Source organism: Ylistrum balloti, unplaced genomic scaffold (assembly GCF_031769215.1).
Source record: "Ylistrum balloti isolate Yb309-2 unplaced genomic scaffold, AGI_CSIRO_Ybal_v1 Utg369840, whole genome shotgun sequence".
Classification (NCBI taxonomy): domain Eukaryota; kingdom Metazoa; phylum Mollusca; class Bivalvia; order Pectinida; family Pectinidae; genus Ylistrum; species Ylistrum balloti.
This window is the reverse complement of record NW_026781998.1, coordinates 805,873-832,557: the sequence shown is the minus strand read 5'-3', so window position 1 is coordinate 832,557 and position 26,685 is coordinate 805,873. Positions and strand designations below refer to the sequence as shown.

At 35.4% G+C, this 26,685-nt stretch overlaps 2 protein-coding genes across 2 annotated transcripts in view; one reads left to right on the top strand and one right to left on the bottom strand.

The window, feature by feature from the left end:
- The first annotated feature begins 3,941 nt into the window (after positions 1-3,941).
- LOC132545297 (transmembrane protein 127-like) lies at positions 3,942-9,155 on the top strand. The gene is made up of 3 exons (XM_060208971.1): positions 3,942-4,389; positions 5,245-5,415; positions 6,111-9,155. Exons 1-3 carry the CDS (start codon positions 3,978-3,980, stop codon positions 6,425-6,427), a joined length of 900 nt encoding a protein of 299 aa, XP_060064954.1. The 5' UTR covers positions 3,942-3,977; the 3' UTR covers positions 6,428-9,155.
- A 4,341-nt stretch (positions 9,156-13,496) lies between these two features.
- Positions 13,497-26,685, bottom strand: part of LOC132545290 (E3 ubiquitin-protein ligase MARCHF5-like) — a 93,906-nt gene continuing 80,717 nt past the window's right edge. Inside the window, exons 5-6 of the mRNA XM_060208962.1 lie at positions 18,567-18,730; positions 13,497-17,973 (exon numbers count right to left, since the gene is read on the bottom strand). Coding sequence (XP_060064945.1) covers positions 17,857-17,973; positions 18,567-18,730 — 281 coding nt within the window. The 3' untranslated portion in view covers positions 13,497-17,856. The remainder of the gene's footprint in view (positions 17,974-18,566; positions 18,731-26,685) is intronic.

The following is a 26,685-nucleotide window of genomic DNA, read 5'->3' as shown; positions in this document are numbered from 1 at the left end:
TTTTCTCTGGATTTTGTTTCCATCATAAATCAAATTCTAATCTAACACTACATTAAACTTTGAAAATTTTGTTAAAATTAAAGAATACTTTTTGTATATGTGTCTTAATTTACTAGGATACTCGGGATGGTGTATCCTCATTTACTAGGATACTAGGGATGGAGTATCCTCATTTACTAGGATACTTGGGAAGGAGTATCCTCATTAACTAGGATACTCAGGATGGAGTATCCTCATTTACTAGGATACTAGGGATGGAGTATCCTCATTAACTTGGATACTCGGGATTGAGTATCCTTATTTACTAGGATACTAGGGATGGAGTATCCTCATTTACTAGGATACTCACGATGAAGTATCCTCATTTACTAGGATACTTGGGATGTATTATCCTCATTTATTTGGATACTCGGGATGGAGTATCCTCATTTACTAGGATACTCGGGATGGAGTATCCTCATTTACTATGATACTCGGGATGGAGTATCCTCATTTACTAGGATACTAGGGATGGAGTATCCTCATTTACTAGGATACTCGGGATGGAGTATCCTCATTTACTAGGATACTAGGGATAGAATACACATGTATACAAATGATTTACGAGACATTTACAAATTTTATTGGACAGTACCTAATACCTGGTATTTCATAATAGTATCAATATTTTAGATTCAAAGGATTTGTGTTTTGTAAGTTTCTATGTGTATATTTTGATAATTGTGGTTTAGTTGTTTAATGGTCACTGATGAATAAACTTCAATGATAATAAAGTCTTTATTTTAATTTCTCAGTCTTTAGTTAGAAATAAATTTGATAAATAGCATCATTGTATTTTGTAGTGCCATTTGGAAGTTATGAGGATTCTCATGGTTAAATCTATTGTCTTAAATAACTATAACAAGCTACACTGTGTGACAACTGACTGTAGTGTTTACTTAAGGAAAATGTTTACATTTTACATTGCAATTTACTGCCTTTGTCCTAGATGCTATCTGTAATCAGTATGATCAATGAAATTTAAAAGGAACACCTGCATCAGAAGTCGGACTGGAGCTCAGTCTATTTTCTAGTCCCTTCCATGTAATATTGAAATAGTCATGTATCAATTTTGAAATAAACTAAAAAATATCTGTACATTAGTTTTGGTGTTTGGCTGAACAGAAATGGTAAGGTGATTTTGAAAGAAAAACCCATTCTTCTCAAATTCCAGGTATAGTAGAACCAAATACTCTTCATGGATGGAAAGGCCTTCAAATGCTTTACCAAATTATAAATTTGGAGAGCAGGTAGTTTCTTTAAAAAATAGTTCAAACTGGGTTAGAATTATTAGTATGAGATGACAGTTGGACGAGATGCACATATTGACTCCAGGATCTGATTAATGGGACCAAAAGCGGGTCAAATAGACTGAAATTTCAAAGACCTTCTTCTTAACCAGATATGGTAAAATCTGTTGAATATTGTTCATGGATGGAAGAGTTAATAATGGGATATTGCACATTTTTGAGTGAAGTGTAATTTCTTGCAATTCAAACTTGGTAAGAAGCCTTAGCTTGGGATAGCAGTTAACGTTATACACAGTTTGCATGATGTGTACAATGTAGTTGAAGTTATCTTACTTTTTTGACCAAAATTTTTATGACATATTACAAGAAACATTGTGAATCAGGTGACCTTTAAGGCCCTTGGGCCTCTTGTCTATATATAGTAATGATGACCATAAACTTGAATCAATATGGTTGACCTTTGTATAAGGTTCAGACAAATTCCATCGGAGAAATGATGTTACGATTCTTTCATGTGAATAGTAAAATGAAACACGAACCAACTTGCCAAGTCAAATGAGATGTGTGTTGACTTGTGAAATATCTGAATACATAAGCATCATCTTTTGAAGGATTTGATTATCAGTAAGTTATGTTTCCTTGGTTGCTGAACAAGTCTAGTTCCAAGTCATGCGTGATGCATATCCAAAATCAAGTTACATTGTTGTAATCTTGACTACAAGGAAAGTGGCTTTAAATCTCGATTCCATTACCTACCAATATCTAGATGTATGTACCCATCCAGGCAGACATTGTGAAGGTAACAACATTGCTGTTAGAGCTTAAATCTAAGTATTGAAAAGTCATCCTATGTCATTTATAGTCGATATAAAATGCAGAGCTTTGCAAACATACACATACATCAAATTGTGCACCAGCACAAAATAGTATTATCTTGTCCAACTTTATCATTTGTAATGATCGGACAGGACAGTTAATGTTCCCAGAGCATGTGTCTGCTTTGTCAATAAGAACTTTATTTAAACTAAAATACATTGTAGATTATTCAGCCATTTCCATTGTGCTCGGGGATTGGATAGAGAGTATCGTACCTAAAATCATTGTGACATTGTCATGCATGGTATGGCATATATATTATGACATTGATTATGATTGTTATGATAATATGACAATAGCTCGATTCTCCTATCCATAAAGTAACAATGTTAAAAGGAAAGCATGCATATGTACAGCTTGTTGACTTCCTTTTAAAGGAGTGATTGGAATAAGTATATTCATGTCAAAAACAAGATCTGGTATATGTGTCACCTCGGACTATCCATGGTTTTACTTTTGTCATGGTTGCTAAAACCGCGCATAGATAGTCAAAATTATAGTGATTGCAGGTGCATATCTGAAGCACGGCTGAGGTATGTCGCAATATTCATATCAGGGATTATTGATAACAGTCAACTCACAAATGACACAGAAATGTAAAATATTTCTTCAGCAACTTGCTTACAGAAAAGAATTTGGACAAGATAAAAGAAAAAACAAATTAAATTTAAAAATGAATACACCATGGTGTCGAGAAAGGCGACCTAAATTACTGCATGGAATTGCACAAGAAACTTCGAAATGTTCAATGATGTCAACTGAATATCAATTATCAAAAAGGAAAACGGGACAAAAAACCCATAATTACAATTTGATCAACAGACTATCTCCTACAGTGCCGTCAAGACAGATATCTTAAGGGCATGGAAATCCTGGAAAATTTCCAGCAAAGAGCTGTCCCTATATATAGCCAATATAGAGAATACATGCAAATCCTTGGACAAGGAATAGCACAAAAAAATGTTGTCATCAGCTTAATTTAACAGCGAAGTGTTCTTTTTACATTGTACTCTAACTTCAATATTAATTTAAAGAAACATTACAGCTGAAATGTAACAAAATATTCATGTGTACTATGAAAATAGAGATTCAGTTGGTATAGGTCTCTAAACATCACGTGTCGATAATAATTAAGCCCACCTGTTTGTACATTATAGTTGTGAGAACTTTATTTGAAATCCAAGAGGGTATGGCTACCGTGAAGCAATGTTTCTTTTCATAACAACCCCACATGTAGCCTTAACTTGTTACCAACTTTTAGCCAATGGCCCCAGAGGTAAATAAGTTAACAATCTGGTTGACAGTCGACAATGCCATGTACTGAAATATTAGTGCCTAGTGTTTATTAGTGGATTTTGACAGATATTCCGTCTCCTCGACTCCACCGTGCTGTGCTCGAGTATCGTCTCACTGACGAATGTCAGTATTCTGGCGACGTGAGGGGCGACATGCATCAGCCCTCAGTGGGGTGGAGCCGTCTGTAGCGGTGATCGTTTGGTTGTACTTGTATAATAGCTATACGTCAAGCTAACTAGACTTTTAAACCAACTACAAACGAGAGTCGTAGTTACGTATAATCGATATGATATTTTACCTGCATTAGGCTAAAAATGACACTATAGATCTTGATATCAAATATTCAAATAAATGCATTTAGATGAATAGCATTTCCGGCTATAAGCAGTGAAAATACGTAAATATTTTATACGAAACTAAATCATTTCATATTTACATTTTCTTACTTCCTGTTGTCAGAAAGGCATAGAGTCGCAGTGTTAAGTGACATTATACATGACATCCGTAGTGTAAAAAATGCCGAGATCAAGCAGAAGTCGAGAGTCTGGATCTCGACGGAGCAGATCGTCAAGCGGTCGTTCTCGTGGCCGCCATAGACATGATAGGGAGCACCATCATCATCGACATGGTCACCACTCAATTAATTCTCATCTTCGCCAGCTTTACAGGTTTCGACAGAAACAGAAAGAGAAAAACTTCAAAGCGGCATCCTGTAGTATGATTGCGATTGTCGTGCTATGCACTGCATTGTCAGAACCTCGATGGGTATCACTTAGAGGAGGAGGCTGTACCATAGGAAGCCTACAGTCGACAGTGTCGACTCCTCTCGACCATCTTGGCGCTTACCAGTTTTTCTACCCAGGGAGCTTTTATGCTGAAAATGAAAATGAAGTATCACTTTATCATTTTGGACCATCTTCAGATGATTGTAGGTTTATCTATACGTCATTTGTCCAACTTATCAAACCACTTACTAAGTGTAGACATTTATTCACTTTTTTCAAAACAAGTACATATTTCTATTCAGAATGAATTACCTTAATTAATTCTTCTCATCGAAAAATATAAGAATAACAGAAGACGTATGTATGAGATAGAAATTTAGAAAGTAAACTTAAATAAAAGTTGGTTTTAATTACTAGTGTAATAGGAAGGAGGAATGAAAAACATCCTGCCATGGCGAGGTTCGAACTAGCTGCACTTCAGTCTCTAGCTTGACACTCTTCTGCTTAACTAAAGGGAAATTCTCATTAGCTGATGTTAGTAAGGTGACCACTACCTTAACTTCTGCACTAGTACAAGTGAAGACTTAAACTTTGTATAATTTGAATATTGTATTAGATCTCTTGTACAGTTTGATCGGGTGATTCTTGTGTAGATAATAATTAAGCCCACCTGTTTGTACATTATAGCTGTGTGAACTTTATTTGAAATCCAAGAGGGTATGGCTACCGTGAAGCAATGTTTCTTTTCATAACAACCCCACATGTAGCCTTGACTTGTTATCAACTTTTAGCCAATGGCCCCAGATGTAAACAAGTTAAGATACTTAACCACCAATCTGGTTTATAGCCAACAAAGCCCCGTACTGAAATATTAGTACCTAGTGTTTATTAGTGGTTGTTGACAAGTATTCCGTCTGCATTACTCAGATGACCACAGACGTTTTCAAATCTGATAGGGGAATCACATTGCCCTGGTACAATTATACATGATAAATATAGGATTTTCATGAAAATACAATGATATCCAGATGCTAATTTGCCTTTTTCCTGTTTTGTAGATATGCATAACTGCGTTACCTACAAGGCTGTCGTCCTGATGAAGGTCATCATTACCTTCACATTTATTGCCATGGTCTGTTCTCTTGGAGGCTTTCTATTGGACCTGATTGGTCCCTCTCGGAGAGTTCTTAAAATTCTAAGGAGAAATGCTATATTGAATATCATTGCTGGTAAATTTGTTTGTTTTACTTTTTTTGACATATTTGAAAGGAATTGTATTTCATTATGTAGTTTCTATTGTTTGTTAACATAATGAGTATGATATAATCTTTGTTAAGCCAAGTATAATATTCTCTTTGTTAAGCCCAGTATAATATGATATTTTTTAAGCCCAGTATGATATGATCTCTATTAAATATGATATTATATTTGTTAAGCCCAGTATAATATTATCTTTGTTAAGCCCATTATGATATGGTCTTTATTAAGCCCAGTTAATATCTTTGTTAAGCCCAGTCATGGGTTTGCATGCTTTTCGGATTTTCCCTGGCCCAAGTATATTTGAAAATAGGGTCAGAAGTTTGTGAGATACTTATCATTTTCTTAAGTATCGAGAGATTTCTATAACATTTCATTTGAATATTAGTATTGACAATACTATTGACAGAAGTGTTGACCAATTGTCCCCGTTTGAGATTCAGTACTGCAAGGGATATTACTGCAGATAGCTATGTATTTTCATTCATGACATTCAGAAATGCACTTTTCTGACAGTAAAATTCCACAGTATTTCAAGTCACTCTGAAAACAAATTTTGAGAGGCTCAGTAATCTGACGTTATGAAATGGGACAAAATAGGGAAACAGTTCTATCATAATTTTGTAGATATACAGTGTAAATAAAATGTGTTTCTTTTTTTTTTCAGTGATAATGTGCGTCATTATTAACATGTTCTGTTACTGGTTGACGGCAGAGGTGCAGGCCCTTCAAAAGCATACTAAGGTACACATCGGCAGTAAAGTAAATGTTAACTTTGATATCAGCTTTTTCCTCGTGGCTGCAGCAGGAGCAGTGGGTGTTCTAGCCACAGCCTTGAACTGTCTTCGTCGCTATCCAGCCTATGATGACAGCCCGTCTGAAGCCTTATTGGATGATTTTGATGGAATGGAAGGCCTCCTGGCTCCAGAACCAGATGCTTCTCCCATGGCTAATATTCCTCCACCACCAGCCTACACCCCATAATATATACCAGGAATGAGCTGCTGTGCCTGTTTTACACACACTGTGTTATAGTCATTGTACATTGTTGATTGACATTATACACTTAACACTCATATCCAAAGATTAAGACCAGATTCAGAAAAGTAATCACACGGAATCAGAGGTTAGAACATTGTAACAAATTAAAGAAGCTTTAGTCTGAGATTATTTCTTTCTTTAATGCAATATTTGAATTACAGTTTTCAACAACCACCATTGTTATTGCAGGACCAGATTATAAATAGTAAAAATTTAGATGCTACCTTTGATAAGTAGAAGTTGTGCTGTGAATGGAGTAAGGCACTGTCTTTTCTGAATTGTGACTTTTTTGCTGAAAAAATTCAATTTAAGAAATTTAGAATGTGCAAAATTTGTTAAACTGACATGGGCTAAATTCCAAGCATGGCACATAAAAAAAGGATGTTTGTTTTTACTGTGTGTACAGTTTGTTTTCTGAATGATTGATATATTCACACATGCTGCCATCATACTTAACCAGTTCATAGGTGACATCTCATACATTTCATTACATTTGAAAAGAAAATTAATAGATATATACAATCATGTTTTGAAAATTCATAAAAGTATTTTAAGTGAAAAAAAATATTGATAAAAGAGTTGTGATTAAAGTTTATAAAATGATTTTTGCATTATGTAAGGCTGGGATGTATCCTATACTCCAGGGGCTACAATCACGTTCGCTGTCTGCAGAGATCATTAGTGATCATAACCCCTGAAATTTTCTGGATAGTTAAAAAAGATATTTTAAGTTTTGCTTGAAACATTAGAGTTTTACTTTTTTTTCCCAGAAAATTCATTTTTCAGCATGTATTTATATTCAGCAAAAATTTGCAATTTGATTGTTACTGTATGAAGTTATCTTTAGCCTACCATCATAAGATGGTTGGCTGTTCAAATTGTCCTTTGTTAATGGTCTGACTGATCCTTCATGTTATCATTCTTTCTTGAGAAGTTCTAGATCGTTCCAGATCATTTCCTTTGGTCTCTAGTTGTGCATCCTCTTATTTTTGGACTGATCTGGAAAACAAAATGACCGATGGGTGGCCATTGTGGATTTTGCCTATTGAAATTTGTAATCTTTGTTTCTTAAGAAGTACTGGATGGATTTTATTCACCTTGGTTCCTAGTTGTTCCCTTTTGATTTAGGGACTGATTAAAAAATAAACACCATGGGTAATAGATGACCATATTGGATTTGACAGTGAAAAGTTTGTTATTGCTATTTCATGAGAAATACTGGAGGCTTCTTTTTCAAGTTGTATATGTAGGTTCACGATGGTCCTTTGTTTTGCCCTTTTTAATTTGAACACTGACCAGAAAACCAAAGTGGTCAATAGGCCACTTTCTTAAATTAAGAGTTATTATCATTAAGAGGAATTTTCAAATTTCATATGAGTAAGAGCTAGAATGGAGGAAAAAATAGAAAAGAAGGGGAAAGATCCAATGTTTCAAGAACAAAGACCAAACAATGGTTGGTGCCAAGATGCTTCGCGGATCTTATGTGTATTAATGTGTTTTGATATTGCAGTGTTTGAAATTGATGCTTTATACCAACATGATTAGGTTTGATGTGGATATTCTTTATTGTTAGATATAAACAAGTAATCATATGCATAACTCAGATTAAAGTATAGGTGTTAACTATCCAACATTAGCCTTAAGTCATGCAATTGAAGGGGCCTTGATTCCTAGGTTTGAAGGGACAACACCTCTCACCTCCTACCCAGCCCCCTCAATTTTGTAATTGGAGAAGATTTCATTTGACTCCTGCTTAAAGTCAAGAGTCAACTGGAAATCCTTGTGCAAAGTGGTTTCTTGAAGGATTCACAATTTTTATAAAGGATAAATATTGAGTCATGCTATGTTTATGACAAATACTTATGCAATATGTATTTTCCTGTTTTTCCATGATAATTTTTTGTTGGAGTGTGTCGTGTACATAAATTTATTCATTGTGAGTTTAAAACATTCAATGTCAGGAATGAATATTTATGAAAACATATATACATACTCAATGTTGTGAGTATAAAATTGTATATACATGTATATACTGGTCATTGACCTACACTCGCCAAATACAAATTCTCGTGAGTGCTCAGAGAAATACTGGCGTGTATATATTTATCTGCACATAAGTTGTCTTTTTGTCCAGGAATTTTCTTATCAACAAAATGCATGAAATGGCAACCTTTGGTGAGAATTGGTACTTGGCAAGAATATGTCAGCAACCAGTATATACCGAAATATATACAATATTTAGTTTTTTATGAAGAAGTCCAAGGTTTGGGTGAAACTAATAGTCGTTTCCTTTTGAAGAAAATTAATCTTGTCCCAAGCTTATTGTGATGACTCCTACTTTCGACTTTTCCCAATTATTCAAATGCCCTGCATAGGTATCTGGTCAAGGAATATGTAGAACCAACAAAACCTTGAATCAATAGTGTTTGTTGTCACCCTGAATCAGTACTGTAGCATTCCCATGGTAACATGCAGCAAGTAACAGCCAATGTTTAGTTGCTGGGACATGTGTAATGGTCCTGGCAGTGTCGTCCTGTGGTAGACCCTATAAATAAAGACTATGTAGTTTACTGGTAATCAAAGGAAAATTGATAGTTGTTGTACAATTTTAGCAGTCTTTTGTGTTATATAGATACTAGATTCTGTAAGGTACAACTTCAGATACATGTATGACTCTTGTTTTAGTATTGAATTGTTTTCTGATTGTACACCATTTTGCTTTGCTGCTGATATATGTGTTGTTGTTATAGTATTAGTATAATTATGTGTCATTGTCATGGTCATAGCATAATTATGTCGTTGTCATGGTTATTGTATAATATTGATATTTCTGTTACAGCAATGAAATTGCTTCTATTGTTGGTATGTAAATATTTCTTTAATGACACATGTATAAAAGAATGAAAAGAATGTTTTGTTTGTGTTTTGTGATAACATGTTTGGTCTTATGAAGACTTTATCACAGTTCTAACCTCAGTGTACTTTCCTGCATGGTTTTGGTTTCAGACACAAAAGTTTTGTGTCTCTAATTATATGCAGTCAACTACCATCACCACCACAAGATTTGGAGGAAAACAAGCATTGGCCAGTTTAGCACAACCCGTTTTGTTGAGTGACAGACATTCTGGAAATAGAGCTGATAGGACTGCTTTGTCCTTCAACAATTCTGATAAAATGGAAAAGTAGGAGGAACAAAGTCAAACCATTGTGGCCTGGTTATTATGTAAAAGATTAATATAAAAGCAATGGCGGTATGTTGGGCACGAAACTGTCAAGAATTTGTAGGCCTCTTAGTTTCAATTAACAAGTTTAAAAGAGTAACATTACATAAGAATACATGTATTGTGTCGCCCTGTTCTGTTTGCTGCTGCATACAACTGACTGGTTAGGGAGAACATTCCAGCTCAGAGTGCTTAAACTTCAAAGTCAATTTCCTCTTACCAACCATGCCCTTCTGATAATTGTTTGGGATGATGACTGACACCATGATATATCACAGTGTGTGACATGTAAAGTCCATTAAATGATCTCCAATACCGGCAATGATATCCGAGGGAGATAACTCCATATAACAACACTGTCTTAACTGCTGGAAGTTGTCTTCCTTATGCCAGAGTTTGTGATGAAGGCAAGACTAAGTAGGTACACTACATTTAGCCTTAGGGATGTGATCCAACTAAAAACACTTTTCAAAGCCTTGTAAAATTAAATTTGGATTCCAGGTCAACATCAGCATTAATGTTTTATAAAAACTTAATTTTCCAAATATTGTCCAGCCTTGGTGAAATTAAACTGCCAAAAGCTCAAATGGGGCAGCCACATTTCATCAGAAACAATGAGCAACCCTTTAATGGTTCATTTAAATTGTGTTGGTAGAACAGAAGCTTAAAAGTTCAAAAAAATTTTATTTTTGTCATCACGACTGATAAAGACATCCGACTCGCCCAGAAAATACCACATGGTTTGGCCTTATACTAAACGTTGCATAAACTTTCATTTAAACAAGTGAGATCTCTGTAGGTTAACAAGCCTTCCATCTGCAAAACTATACAGAGTTACTGTTGTCTGGACTGCCCATATCAAAACATGAATGGCAGTTCAAAATTGAAAATCACATCACACTGAATAACAATGTTGTTTATACAGAAAACAACAAATGAAAATTCCTTCACACAATTTTTATTTGATTTATGTTCCTTAAAAATAATATTTCAATGTGTATAATTTGCATTCAAAATGAAATATGAAAACAAAATCAACATATACAATAACTGAAAACATTTGAACCATTATCAGAGGTTCAATCTGACCATATAACTGGTGACAATATTTGCGGGTACAAAGATGTTAAGTGAATGTTTGATATCTTGTTAGCTCTCATATCTCGCTGAAATCCAGTACCAAGAGGCCCATATGGCCTGTATTGCTCACCTGGTTTTTTTTTGACTGAAACTGCTTTATCCAAAGCAAAGGATTCTAAAGATTTATTTTTATTTTCCTATTACTCTCTCCAAGGTGGGTGGGTGTCTGCCAAATGGCACAAAATCCTGTCATTCCTTCAAAAGATGGATTTTAAGGAAGGTGCTAAATTTCCCAACTTGGCCTAGACCTGGCCCCTGGCAGGCAAGCATCCTTCATTTATATACAATTAGTTCCTCTTGCCCTAAGAGTGCTTCTACAAAATATGGACAAAATCCTGCCATTCAGAAGATAAAGTAGACAAACTAATGCCAGGTGCTAAGCAAAGCAGCTCATTGGTCCTTCAGACCAGGAGAGCTAAATCACCTCCTCTTCATGGCAGTATATATATTGTAAATCAGACAAACTTTGTATGAAATAATTTTGGCAAATCTGATCCAATTATTATATTTTCTTGCAATGTAAATCTACATGTATCAGTTATTCTTATGCTTGATTTTTTTTTAATTCAGTCTGCCCATTAAATAAAGTGAAGGTCATATTTTGAAATTAAGTATGTACTTAAAATGTGTCCATGCGCCCATCCCCTCTCTAACTTGCCGGTATTGCCGTCATTACGATCACACGTCGTACTGATATGTGTAGGATCAAAACTGATTTCAAAGAAATCAAGGTGTTGGTTAGCACAAATCAAGAACATTGAAGTCTAATCAAGAATATTAACTTGTACATGGTAATTCAAACTATTTTTTGAAGACATGTATCTGAAAGTGGTTGAATAAAAATCTTACAGTAATGTAAGAATTTTTATAACAAACTGGATAATGATTGCCCTTTGAAACGGACATTAAAATGAATATATTTCAACTATGTTTCATTAGAGAAATATTTCTCTATAAACAGGCTTCTGTAATATAGAGATTTTGAAATGAGTAGTTATGAAGATTAACCCCTGTGAACAGTTGTACTTGAAGTTTAACAATGAGAGCACGATACCATAAAAATGGAAGAAATTATAAAAACAGCACAAACCATGAGTCATAAGAACAGACAGAATTACTTACGAACCCTGTATTGTAAATAAATATTAGATAGAGACATTAAAATGCAATAATTTGTTAAATATAGGATTTTATGAGAATAAAAAATGTTTTCTTGCTTTGCACCTTTGGAAATGTGAATTTTCTGACAAGTTTCATATTTCCCATTATTTGGTAATAAAAAGTCAAAGCACCACTGACTATGTTTATTGACCCAGTTAATCACAGCTCTGCTAGCTTTTGTGTAATGACTCATCCAATCAAAGCTCCACAAGGTACTGTTAAATGATCCAGCCAATCAAATCCCTGCTAGCTTTTATTTAACGACACTGTCAATCACAGCCCCACTAGCTGTTGTTTAATGACCCAGTCAATCACACCTCCACTAGCTGTTGTTTAATGACCCAGTCAATCACACCTCCACTAGCTGTTGTTTAATGACCCAGTCAATCACAGCTCCACTAGCTGTTGTTTAATGACCCAGTCAATCACAGCTCCACTAGCTGTTGTTTAATGACCCAGTCAATCACAGCTCCTCTAGCTGTTGTTTAATGACCCAGCCAATCACAGCTCTGCTAGCTGTTGTTTAATGACCCAGTCAAACACAGTGTCACAAGCTGTTGTTTAATGACCCAGTCAATCACAGCTCCTCTAGCTGTTGTTTAATGACCCAGTCAATCACAGCTCCACTAACTGTTGTTTAATGACCCAGTCAATCACAGCTCCTCTAGCTGTTGTTTAATGACCCAGTCAAACACAGTGTCACAAGCTGTTGTTTAATGACCCTGTCAATCACAGCTCCACTAGCTGTTGTTTAATGACCCAGTCAAACACAGTGTCACAAGCTGTTGTTTAATGACCCTGTCAATCACAGTTCCACTAACTGTTGTTTAATGACCCAGTCAAACACAGTGCCACAAGCTGCTGTTTAATGACCCAGTCAATCACAGTGCCACAAGCTGTTGTTTAACGACCCAGTCAATCACAGTTCCACTAGCTGTTGTTTAATGACCCAGTCAATCACAGTGCCACAAGCTGTTGTTCAATGACCCTATCAATCACAGCTCCACTAACTGTTGTTTAATGACCCTATCAATCACAGCTCCACTAACTGTTGTTTAATGACCCTATCAATCACAGCTCCACTAACTGTTGTTTAATGACCCAGTCAATCACAATGCCACAAGCTGTTGTTTAATGACCCAGTCAATCACAGTGCCACAAGCTGTTGTTCAATGACCCTATCAATCACAGCTCCACTAACTGTTGTTTAATGACCCACTCAAACAGTAATCAGTAAATTCCTTTTTTCTGATTGCCCGCAAATGTCACATAATTACACTGATGAGTTTCCCTATAACATGACCTGGATGGTGAAGTTTTCACTTTTGAGAAAGTTGAAAAGTCACTTTTAAGGAGGATGTCACAATCATGCTATTACATGTGACGTTATTCATGACAGAGGCATATCATATGGCAGGACAGAATTATAAGTGTTGAGAAGTCTACTGAACAGGTAACACTGAGGTGCCTATGCATGTTTTATATATGTCTTTACATTGCATATCTTCATAGGCAGGAAAGAAAGTGCTAACAATGTCCCTTTGATAAAGAATGGCACTGATCATTATTTATGACCTTTTGTCTCTTGGTAAATAAGAGGAAGTTATTTTGTGGCTTCAAACATGTCAAATATACTTATAGGTTGCAATGTCACTATGTAAAACATAGTGGAAAATTCTATTCCAGGTTATGAGATTTTGGACTGGATTTAGAAATATTGCTTGATCAGAGTACTTCTGTAAAACATTTGCATTTTTACATTATTTTTGTAATTCAATCTCATCTTTAATGAATATTTTCAAAACAAAAGGACATCATCAAATTTCTTTTCAAATTTACAATGATTTTTCAAAATTATATCCTGCATTATTTTGTTGAAAAGTCAATGGCAAAGTACATGGCTGTTTTGGTTGCTCTAACAATGAGCTTTCTAGGCAAACAATTAAATTTTGTTGTTAAGTAGAAAATATTTATCCTTGGAATCATTCAAAGCATAAATATATTAAGAGGTATTTTTTCTGATTTATGGTCCTGAGAGTTGGTACAGGATTGAAGAAAAAAGACCATATATCACGTTATTTCATTGTTCGTAATTCTGTACTGACTTCACCAATCAAGTAATTATTTCATGCTAAATGAGTCCTGTGATCTCAAAAGTAAATCAAGGTCATTTACATGAAGAAATAAGATTGCTCTTCATGCCAGGATGCAACTGACTGAATATAGTAACCATCAGTTTTTTTTGTAACTCAGAAATTGTCTTAAGACTTCAACATATTGAACCTTTGTGACCTGGAAAGGTCAAAGTAGGTAAAAGTTAGTCTTTCAATAATTTGACAGCCCTTCAGAATACTGCTGATCCAATATCATGATTCACAGGTCATTAGATTACTTTTACACATCTGACTCTGGTGAACTTGAAAATCGGTCAATGTCATTTACCGGAGCAAAATTCATAGCCCTTCATCCTGCCACGCTTCTGGCAAAATATCTGGACTTTTGTCATTATATTTAATAAGAAGAATAAGTTTAAAGTTGATACCAACTGGACATAAAACACTGAACCACAGGATAAGCTCATTAGCCTGGAATTCTAGTAGGTGAACTAAAACATCACATGTCCTTTACTGTGTACATATAATTCCACCTACAGTACACATACATACTTTAGTAGTAATTTTGTTTCAGCGCTTGTTCCCAATGATATTTCACAAATATGTCATTGATCTAATGGCATTTTCCATATGTTGTTAATATTACAATCATTGTGAATGTATGAATTCCTCATTGCAAATTGCAGTACAAATTGGATACTGTGATAAAATAGAGTGGGCTGAAATAAAAAAAAAAATGCTATTTTACCTTCCCACATTTTTCTAATGCTCAAGACCAAATTAATTTCATTCATACATACAACAAAAAAATCTTTTCAGCCATTCTGGAGGACAAGCCTTGTAATACAAAAACAAATTGACAACAGACGCTGTACCATAACAAAATTAACCTCATACGATTGGCTTAAAAATCCCAACAAAGAAATACACAAAACTTAATCACTGTTTTGAATACATAACTGTATACATATGTAGTAAGATATTACTGTTCATAATGCTGGCTATTCCACAGCAAGCAAACTATTGTCCTTAAGAGTATTTTTGGTTTATTGACTCGCCTTGTAGTTTCATTAGGAACAGGCCCAGTGGACCTGTACAGGTCTGATCTTATACTTATTATAATGTTAAGTTAACAAACTCATACATAGTAAGTATAATAACAGAGCATTCATATTGTAACATCTGCCTGAAGGCGAACACATTTCTTTATACAGTAATGTTCATGTGCATGTCTGCGTGCACAAAGCATAGAATACAAAGTGCCATCAAAATACACCAGTATGTACCATTAAAATACATGGAATATGTATCAACACTTGATCAGGACTTATCTTCAAGATACAGACTTGTTATTGATCATTGGACCTGTAATATCATAGATGGATTATTGACATAGCTAAATCTGTTCAGTGTTGCCTAATGGCATCTCAATATGTTCTAATAATACTTCACCTGATTATACAGACTAAGATGGTCATACACAACTTCAATACAATTCCCTGTCATTATGAATGATCCACTTCTACCAAGCATGGTTGTAGTTGGCAGGAAGGAACATTAGAATTGGAAAATATCTCAGCCAATGAGAAGCCAAATTGGCAGACATCCTGGGTTTCCTATCCGTCTAGTCAGTAACATGACTTAGGGTCATGAGTGAACAAATAATTCTAGATTTTGATAAAAGCAAATGAGTAGAACTGAGAACAAAAAATAGTCAACATTTATGATAGATCTGTAGTAAAATTTAGATACAATCAGCGATGAAAAAATTACAAAGTAGAAATATTTTTTACATCAGAGTCAATCTGAGATTGGGGTCACTTAAAATTACAAACAGGTCTATATAACCGATAGCATCACCACAGGAGAAAATATATGGCAGGTCACGACTTAGTTGAAAATGTTAAAAGAATATAGATGATAGATGAGGGATGAGAATTGGCTTAGATTATAAGCTCAATCAACATACTTCTTGATGTACTCTCTACAAACATAACATGTTATCTCTGTATCTACCCAGCATTTTACAGGGTTAGTCCTCTATATCAGCAGTTGGTTTGTCTTACTTACTCATGGCAAAGACCATGTCAATCTGCTGAGAAGGAGGTGGACCTTGTACTCAAACTTGTAACTGATATACTGGTCCAGTAAGGTAATTGACAAAATGGTGTGACTTTAATCCTTTAACCCAGATACTACAGTGTACATTTAAATGAAATCAGTTAAGGGGATCACAAGAAATCTTATACAAAATTATTTTTCAAATTCTAAAAATGGTCAAGAGTGACTTTTTACCTTTTAACTTTGATTTATTACAAAACTGACAAAACACAATACCTGTTTTTATATGAAAATCCTGAATTTCTCTCATAAGCAGTAAATGAAATGATCTGCATTGAAACTTTGGTCAGAGAACTGAATAACGAAGACACCATTATCAATAGAAATTGCACTCTAATTCCATTATCTAAATCACATCTTGAGTAAAAGTGACTTCAACCACAACTTTTACCTTTACATCTTAAACCCAATCAAACAGCAAACATAGTAGGACAGTGTTTTCTTCAGGTAAATAAAAATTAAAGAGAAATGCCCTTTGTTTTCTTTCCTTTCATAATACACTTCATAAGTCATTGAAGCTGAGGAATCCTTGAGACAATAGCAAATCATAGCACTATGAATGCCACTGAAATTGATGCTACCATTATTATGATGTCAAAATCTGAACATGATACATACAACTGAATACATTACACAAATGATCCAATCATTGAAAAAAAAAATCTTTATTTATGATGGCTGACTTTTGATGATATCTGTCTGTTATTGTGTAATTTGAAAATGACTGAAGATGGTATTGAATTTTAGAATATTAAATGGTCACAACAGAACTGGAAAATACTTACATCAATAAATGTGTGCAAGGCATTTATTTCATCATGAATACTGAACATCTATTGAAAGCCATTAAAAACTGAACATTCAAAACAATTATCTCTGTTTTAACGTAATCAACACATCACTAATTGTTTAATTTTTATAAACAATTTACACATAAATATCATTGGTTATTCCTACACAGTATTACTGTAGTTATCTGATAATAAGCCCTGGTAATGAACCATGTGATATCTATTGCTATTTGGTAGAATTACAAGCTATTTCATAAGTCCTATCCATACCTTGAATCAAAGGTCAACTGTAAGCCATTGGGCTATTACCAGATACATAATATACAGCCGTCTTAAACAACATGTCCCCATACTGCAGGTACAGACTAACAGAATCTTTCAGACTCCCTGGAGGAGGAGGTGTAAGATAGGGAATCTCATTCCAAGGGGAAAGATGATTAAGTCAGCCAACATAAAGCTTCCCCTCGAGGGTTTGTAACTTAAACATCGTTTCATTTCCATTTAGATCCCCAATCTCACCAAAAAGAGGGTAAATGATTATTTTTCTGTTCATCCTAGAGTGAGTCAAGGAAATCTCACACAGGAAAAAGCATCTTACCCTGTCCAGGGTAACATGGCAATCACTCACTGTCACTAATTCTTCTGTTTCATAAGTATTCTCATAGAAATTCTCACTAACTATGACTAACATTTTGGTTTGAGTATTGCCAAATCATCTGAGTCAGCAATAGCTAGCGCGCATCCATGATTGTTAACATGAGTCCAATGATCATGAGTCCATTGTGGTTAATCTGTGTCAATATCCAACTTTGACGACCTTGACCTTACATCTGTGTTTCATTTGGAAAGTCCATGATGATACGGTTGGCCTGTCGTTGGTACTGCTGTTGTTTGTAATATATCTTAAGAGCACCTTTGATGGTAATGAATGCGATCCCTCCCTGAAACACACACAAAGCCACTTATAACATATGGACAATGTTATTCTCTAATAAGCTATACTTCAATGTTATTTTCTAATGAAGATACATATTGCCAAGAAAAAACAAAACCTTCCATTTAAGTGAAGATATTGGCAACATTCAAAGTCTATCCCATGATCTGGTGAATAAAGATTCAGATGTCATACAGTCGTCGATACGACAAGTGTTTAATATACACAGCATTGTATTGCTGCAATATTACTTTAAACCATGCTGTTTATAACAACAGAAGAAATAGAATAGAATCAGATATATATCTCCTTGACACGTTAAGATATTCATATGGTTCATGTACCTGATGTATTGTAGCAGTGGATGTGTGGGAGTTACCTCCCTTACAACCAGTTTATTTAAATGCCTGATTAAAATAGAATGAAGGCTAACAAACAAACCTGTTTCTTTATTGAAATAAGTGAGATGATTGTTACTTGATAAAATAGAAGAGTTACTTGGTTTCCACACTTCCATTTAACCGAGATAGAAATTCTGGTTGATGAACACCAACCAATATTACAGACTATAACTGTAGCACTACAGAATATAAAACATACCAACAATGTTCTTTGGAAGTTTGATTGGACCGACCCAAACATGAGTTTCCCTACAATCGTGGCAATGGTTGGCAGGATGAGGGCCCCGCAGAGAACACGTGTGGCACACAGTGGGTCTGACAGTGGGGCAGTCTCAGCAGGGATCCGAGTGTTCTTTGAGCATTCTGTAAATTTAAAAGTATCAACGCTTATAACCAAGTCAGTAAAAACCCTCCATATACATAGTGACAACTTCTATTGGTATATATGTTATAAAATATCATCTGATAGACATGTCAGTATGACAACACTATATATCAGTCCAACACAGTGTCACCAGATCTAGTACATAGCTGTTGATGTGTGACTATAGAACTGGTCACACACAGTGTCACCAGATCTAGTACATAGCTGTTGATGTGTGACTATAGAACTGGTCACACACAGTGTCACCAGATCTAGTACATAGCTGTTGATGTGTGACTATAGAACTGGTCACACACAGTGTCACCAGATCTAGTACATAGCTGTTGATGTGTGACTATAGAACTGGTCACACACAGTGTCACCAGATCTAGTACATAGCTGTTGATGTGTGACTATAGAACTGGTCACACACTGTGTCACCAGATCTAGTACATAGCTGTTGATGTGTGACTATAGAACTGGTCACACACAGTGTCACCAGATCTAGTACATAGCTGTTGATGTGTGACTATAGAACTGGTCACACACAGTGTCACCAGATCTAGTACACACACACACACAGTGTCACCAGATCTAGTACATAGCTGTTGATGTGTGACTATAGAACTGGTCACACACTGTGTCACCAGATCTAGTACATAGCTGTTGATGTGTGACTATAGAACTGGTCACACACAGTGTCACCAGATCTAGTACATAGGTGTTGATGTGTGACTAAAGAACTGGTCACACACAGTGTAACTAGATCTAGTACATAGCTGTTGATGTGTGACTATAGAACTGGTCACACACAGTGTCACCAGATCTAGTACATAGCTGTTGATGTGTGACTAGAGAACTGGTCACACACAGTGTCACCAGATCTAGTACATAGCTGTTGATGTGTGACTATAGAACTGGTCACACACTGTGTCACCAGATCTAGTACATAGCTGTTGATGTGTGACTAGAGAACTGGTCACACACAGTGTAACCAGATCTAGTACATAGCTGTTGATGTGTGACTAGAGAACTGGTCACACACAGTGTCACCAGATCTAGTACATAGCTGTTGATGTGTGACTAAAGAACTGGTCACACACAGTGTCACCAGATCTAGTACATAGCTGTTGATGTGTGACTAGAGAACTGGTCACACACAGTGTCACCAGATCTAGTACATAGCTGTTGATGTGTGACTAGAGAACTGGTCACACACAGTGTAACTAGATCTAGAACATCAAACGTGACTTATAGTACAGTATCTCTTTGGCTGCTTGAGTTAATTCAATAGATTTGATATTGGCCCTGAATTTTTATCAACTTCTAAGCTGACTTAGTAGAGTGAATAAAATATAAAATAAAATAAATAACCGATTTGTATTTAAGAAAAAAAAAAAACCCACTGATATTCAGGCTGGATAATTTTTATTTCTATAGCATTAAAACCAGAATTTCTTTGAAAACTAGAAAAGTCTGTAAGACATGATGGCCCTGCTCTGGTACCTATAAGTAGTATTGTTCAACGGATTTGGGGAAGTTGTCAGTAACATGTCACCTTTGCCAAAGTTTAATCTCATCAAATAATTATTTGAACACCTGCTCCCCTCCCCTCCTCCTTTCCTATGTAGTTAAATATCAGTGATGAATTAACAGTGATCTTATCCAAACATGGCCATATGAAGCTGGATGTGTTTGATGCTCATTAGTTTGCATGTTGATTTCGTTGTTTTATACTTGTTCTCATTGGAGAATGTGACATTAATTATGTGGATTGACCAAGGTTTACATGGTTGGTGTCATCCATGTAAAGAACATGTTTACTCTTTTCATTCTTTTTTTTTTCAGGTGTCTCTGTGTGAATATTCCTCTTATTCATACCTTCTCTAGTTTTATTGAATCTGAGTTTGGATTATGATTATATTGACTTTTTTGTATTTTCTTGTTGTTTTTGTATCAACTGATATTGACATTGCTGGAAAGTTGACATTGGGCAGGATAATCCCTTCAAAAAAACTTTTCTTAAAAAAATAATATTTTTTCCTTTCATACATATCATACTTTGATTATCTTGGAAGAAAAACAAAGGTTATCTGAAATCAAAATGAGTTGGTAACTCTGGCCTGTTTAAATAATAGGTAACTTAACTTAGCAATTCTGATTTACTAGCTAACATACATACTGGGGTATACTGTACTTCAAGTAAACCAGAAACGTTTTACTTTCAAGTCTATCAAATAAAATTGCCCAAGGAAATTGTTGGGCAGTTTATGGTCCACACAGCCAAACTGCCCAAAGAATCATTTGATTGAATGTAACATAACATGTTCTGTATGTTCTCCAAATCACACAAAACCATGGAAGCTATTGTGCTGGTCAAATATATTTTTGTTTGTGTGTGGTATATGTTGCATGTAGAATGGTCTAATAAGCCTCTGAGGACCAGTACATGGTGTGAATGTGGACAGCATATGGGGAAGACCTTCTCCTTTGTTAACAGCCAGACAGAGGTAGCTGCCAAATTGACCTGTTAAGGGAGGTCCCATAAAAACCTCTCCTATTGCTTTATTGGACTGACGTAACAACAGATATTAACTTTTATACAAGTTATTGACAACATCAAGGCCATAGTTTCTCACTGATAATTTGACCCAAATACCGAACTATGATATACTCAACATGATTTTGATATTTATATCACAAATGATATCTATGGCAAGGAATTCAAGCATCACAGCACTATTCAATAGTTAAACAAGTACTTGCTATACTTCATCTACAACATCTAATTTTTAACGACTCTGACTTCAGTCAAGATAACATTTTCATGTGGTAGATAGCTAACAATGTTTGTATCAAAATTGTAATTGGAAACAGCATCAATAAGAGCTATAAATAACATTAAAATTATGGGAATTATTTAAATTTTGTAATGTATGCATTTGTTTACACTTGGTAGACTTTATAGCATAGTGGAGAATCTTGCTGGCATTAGATACCTGGAGAAATTTGGGGAGCCTTGAAAAAGAATCTGTAAAAAACATATACTTAACATATAGCACATATCTGTGATGTTTGTGTTGTAACCATCTTTACAAATTTTCAACAGGACAGTTCTAACAAGGGCAATAATTCCCATTAAACCTCTTTAATCTACACAAAGCTTTAGTTTCACATTTTTTTATCTTTGATGTGAAGCTGTATTTGCACATTTGCTTAAAAAAAAACAAAAAATAGCAACAAGAAAAAATTCCCAATTTGTATTACACTGTACGATGGTGACGTCATTCACACCAAAGCAATCACACCTACTCATTAAATTTACAATTTAAAAAGTTCAGAATGCACTGAAGTCACCACCAACAGAAAGTCCGAGATTACACCTAGGCTTATAACCCTAAGTAGAAGTTTTAGTCTTGGATATAAAGATGTGATGAATGTATATGCTACCAAAGTTTTTCTTCAACATTCTTTGATTTGTAATAAAAATTAAGTAGAGAATGTGTGAAAGAATATCTGGTTCTAATCACTTACCACACTAACAACAGATAGCAACAATATGTTATCAGCTACATGCATCGGCACCTGTAGCTCTGGTAACAGGGCCTTTTCTCCACTGTGATTAGAGATATCACATAGCATAATGATGGCTGATGTTAACATGCAACAAAGAACATCATAATAAAACATTTAACCAACCCCAACAAAACCTATTCAAATTTTGCTATTTTTCTCTTCTGATTTCTGTTGGAGGCAATACATATTATAATAACTGGTATATTATAGTAAAAGAAAAATAAATTTTGAGATACATGTAGGTTAAGTCCAAACTGGATGTGGGAATGGAACTGAATGTTGATATCATTGTTAAATAGGTGAAGACCTAAAAATTAATAAATTACTCAAACAAGAGGCCAAAGGGCCTCTACAGTCACCTGAATGACAATGCTTCCAGTATCATGTATCATGGGGGTCAACTGAGGTCAATATATGCATCTCATAAAAAATTCAGCTTACCGCTTTACTAACAACTCTAACCAAGTCTGAAATATTTCTGAAAGAAATAAACAAACTATGCTTAAAAATTTAATTTTCCACTATAAGCTGTAGTAAATTTTACCCTCTCCATCCAAGAAGAGTATTTGATTCTACCATACATGGGATTTGAGAAGACTTTCAAATTTTCAATCAATTTGACCATTTTTGGTCAAGCCCCTCAGGCCCCTGGGGGTTGGGTACCATATAATTTACAATTTTGTTGGGCCTTTAGCCATGGAGGGTTTTCCTAAAAGTTCACTGAAATTGTCTGATAATTACAACATCAATCGAAATCAAGCTTAATCATTTATACAATTGTAGACGGGTTCAGAGGTCAACACAAGTTTTTATCATTAACAGATTAGAAACCTGTTCCATTAACAACCTGACCCCGGGCTCACATCACCCAAAACAAGTCAGCATTTCTTAATTCATCAGATATTCATAAGATGATAATAACATTTTCAGTGGTTGACCAGAAAGAGTTTGTCCTGAAAGCCTAAACCCCACATCCCCAGTCAGCTTTGAAAGATGTTGCTATTGTACTGTAGGCTGAACTGGCTTGAATGTGACTGTAAAGCACTGACAAAAATTGGCATGCAGTGTGTTTAATGTATTGGCTACCCTGAAGTCTAATATTAATTATGTTTTGTAAGGCTTCTCATATAGCAATTTCTACAGCTTCAATTCTCAGTAAAATTTGCTGCTATTTAATTCTGCTGTAATACATCAATCTAAGGCGATAAAAAGGAACTTCCTCCAAAAACATTTAATACAGTATTATGTAACCCTTACTCGGTACTTGATGCCTGAAAATCCTATTTGTTATCTTTATTCAATAGCTACTTAACACATCAGCTTCCGTTTCGTTTCCAGAAAACCAGAATTTAGTCAACACTACAGATAGTAAGGTTTCCCTACAATTTACAGTTCTTAGTGTGACATGAACATGATCTGTAAAGGTAGAATTAGTTAGGTAAGAATTACGTTGAGGCTATCCCAAGTTGTCCCATTATATTGATTTGTGTCTAATGTTTTAGCTTCAAAACCAATAAATCATTCATTTTCAACGCAATTTTCTCTAAATTCCCCAACAGCAGTTGATGATATTTACTTGAATGCAAGATGAAATTAGAGCTTTGTTTTCCAAAAACTGCTTTGATTCATTACTACAACCGAGAAGAAAGTATTGTGCTAAATTATGACCACGCTAATGCGAATTGAATTTCCTTACTTTTCTTATTTGGTTTCATAAAAAAAAATACGTTGATGAGCTTCAACACATACATTAATTTGCCCTGATTAATAATTCCAACGGTTTCTCAATGATGATAAGCACTTCATCTTACAACTGAAAATAATCTGTTAAATTGTATATATCTCTGAGATTTCTTGTTTAATAAATGCCAGGTAGATATTCACTTTAATGTTTGATACATATACATAGCTAAACATAGTAAGGAAATCTCCCCTTCATTTGTGTAATGGGTTGTTCCAAAATTTAATTTGGACTTGTTTACGATATGTGTTAGGGGAAAGTGTTAAATGATAGTTTTGGCTAATTTGCTATTTTCTCTGTATTTAACAGCGAGATCATAATCATTTTTCACAGGGCAGCACATTTATTTAATCTGGTGAAAGGTTCAACAACACACTCTACTATCATATATTTCAGGATGAACATTCTTGACATTTGTATCAACTAAACATTCATTCCTTTCACTTTGAGTATTTGCCAATTCTGGAGAATAGCATGGAATCTGAAGTACTGTTTTTCTCCAACCGTACTTTCAAGCTCTATTCTTCACATCCTCAGTCTCTCAATCATCTTTGTTCACCTCTACATCCTCAGTCTCTCAATCATCTTTGTTTACCTCTACATCCTCAGTCTCTCAATCATCTTTGTTTACCTCTACATCCTCAGTCTCTCAATCATCTTTGTTTACCTCTACATCCTCAGTCTCTCAATCATCTTTGTTTACCTCTACATCCTCAGTCTCTCAATCATCTTTGTTTACCTCTACACTTTTTAGTCTCTCAATCATCTTTGTTTACCTCTACATCCTCAGTCTCTCAATCATCTTTGTTCACCTCTATACTTCCTCAGTCTCTCAATCATCTTTGTTCACCTCTACATCCTCAGTCTCTCAATCATCTTTGTTCACCTCTACATCCTCAGTCAGTCAATCATCTTTGTTCACCTCTACATCCTCAGTCTCTCAATCATCTTTGTTCACCTCCACATCCTCAGTCTCTCAATCATCTTTGTTCACCTCTACATCCTCAGTCTCTCAATCATCTTTGTTCACCTCCACATCCTCAGTCTCTCAATCATCTTTGTTCACCTCTACACTTCCTCAGTCTCTCAATCATCTTTGTTTACCTCTACATCCTCAGTCTCTCAATCATCTTTGTTTACCTCTACATCCTCAGTCTCTCAATCATCTTTGTTCACCTCCACATCCTCAGTCTCTCAATCATCTTTGTTCACCTCTACACTTCCTCAGTCTCTCAATCATCTTTGTTTACCTCTACATCCTCAGTCTCAATCATCTTTGTTTACCTCTACATCCTCAGTCTCTCAATCATCTTTGTTTACCTCTACATCCTCAGTCTCTCAATCATCTTTGTTCACCTCTACATCCTCAGTCAGTCAATCATCTTTGTTTACCTCTACATCCTCAGTCTCTCAATCATCTTTGTTTACCTCTACATCCTCAGTCTCTCAATCATCTTTGTTTACCTCTACATCCTCAGTCTCTCAATCATCTTTGTTTACCTCTACATCCTCAGTCTCTCAATCATCTTTGTTTTCTACACTTCCTCAGTCTCTCAATCATCTTTGTTTACCTCTACATCCTCAGTCTCTCAATCATCTTTGTTTACCTCTACATCCTCAGTCTCTCAATCATCTTTGTTTACCTCTACACTTCCTCAGTCTCTCAATCATCTTTGTTTACCTCTACACTTCCTCAGTCTCTCAATCATCTTTGTTTACCTCTACATCCTCAGTCTCTCAATCATCTTTGTTTACCTCTACATCCTCAGTCTCTCAATCATCTTTGTTCACCTCCACATCCTCAGTCTCTCAATCATCTTTGTTCACCTCTACATCCTCAGTCTCTCAATCATCTTTGTTCACCTCTACATCCTCAGTCTCTCAATCATCTTTGTTCACCTCTACACTTCCTCAGTCTCTCAATCATCTTTGTTTACCTCTACATCCTCAGTCTCTCAATCATCTTTGTTCACCTCTACATCCTCAGTCTCTCAATCATCTTTGTTCACCTCTACATCCTCAGTCTCTCAATCATCTTTGTTCATCTCTACACTTCCTCAGTCAGTCAATCATCTTTGTTTACCTCTACATCCTCAGTCTCTCAATCATCTTTGTTTACCTCTACATCCTCAGTCTCTCAATCATCTTTGTTTACCTCTACATCCTCAGTCTCTCAATCATCTTTGTTTACCTCTACACTTCCTCAGTCAGTCAATCATCTTTGTTTACCTCTACATCCTCAGTCTCTCAATCATCTTTGTTTACCTCTACATCCTCAGTCTCTCAATCATCTTTGTTCACCTCTACATCCTCAGTCTCTCAATCATCTTTGTTCACCTCTACATCCTCAGTCTCTCAATCATCTTTGTTCACCTCTATACTTCCTCAGTCTCTCAATCATCTTTGTTTACCTCTACATCCTCAGTCTCTCAATCATCTTTGTTCACCTCTACATCCTCAGTCTCTCAATCATCTTTGTTCACCTCTATACTTCCTCAGTCAGTCAATCATCTTTGTTCACCTCTACATCCTCAGTCTCTCAATCATCTTTGTTCACCTCTACATCCTCAGTCTCTCAATCATCTTTGTTCACCTCTACATCCTCAGTCTCTCAATCATCTTTGTTCACCTCTACAT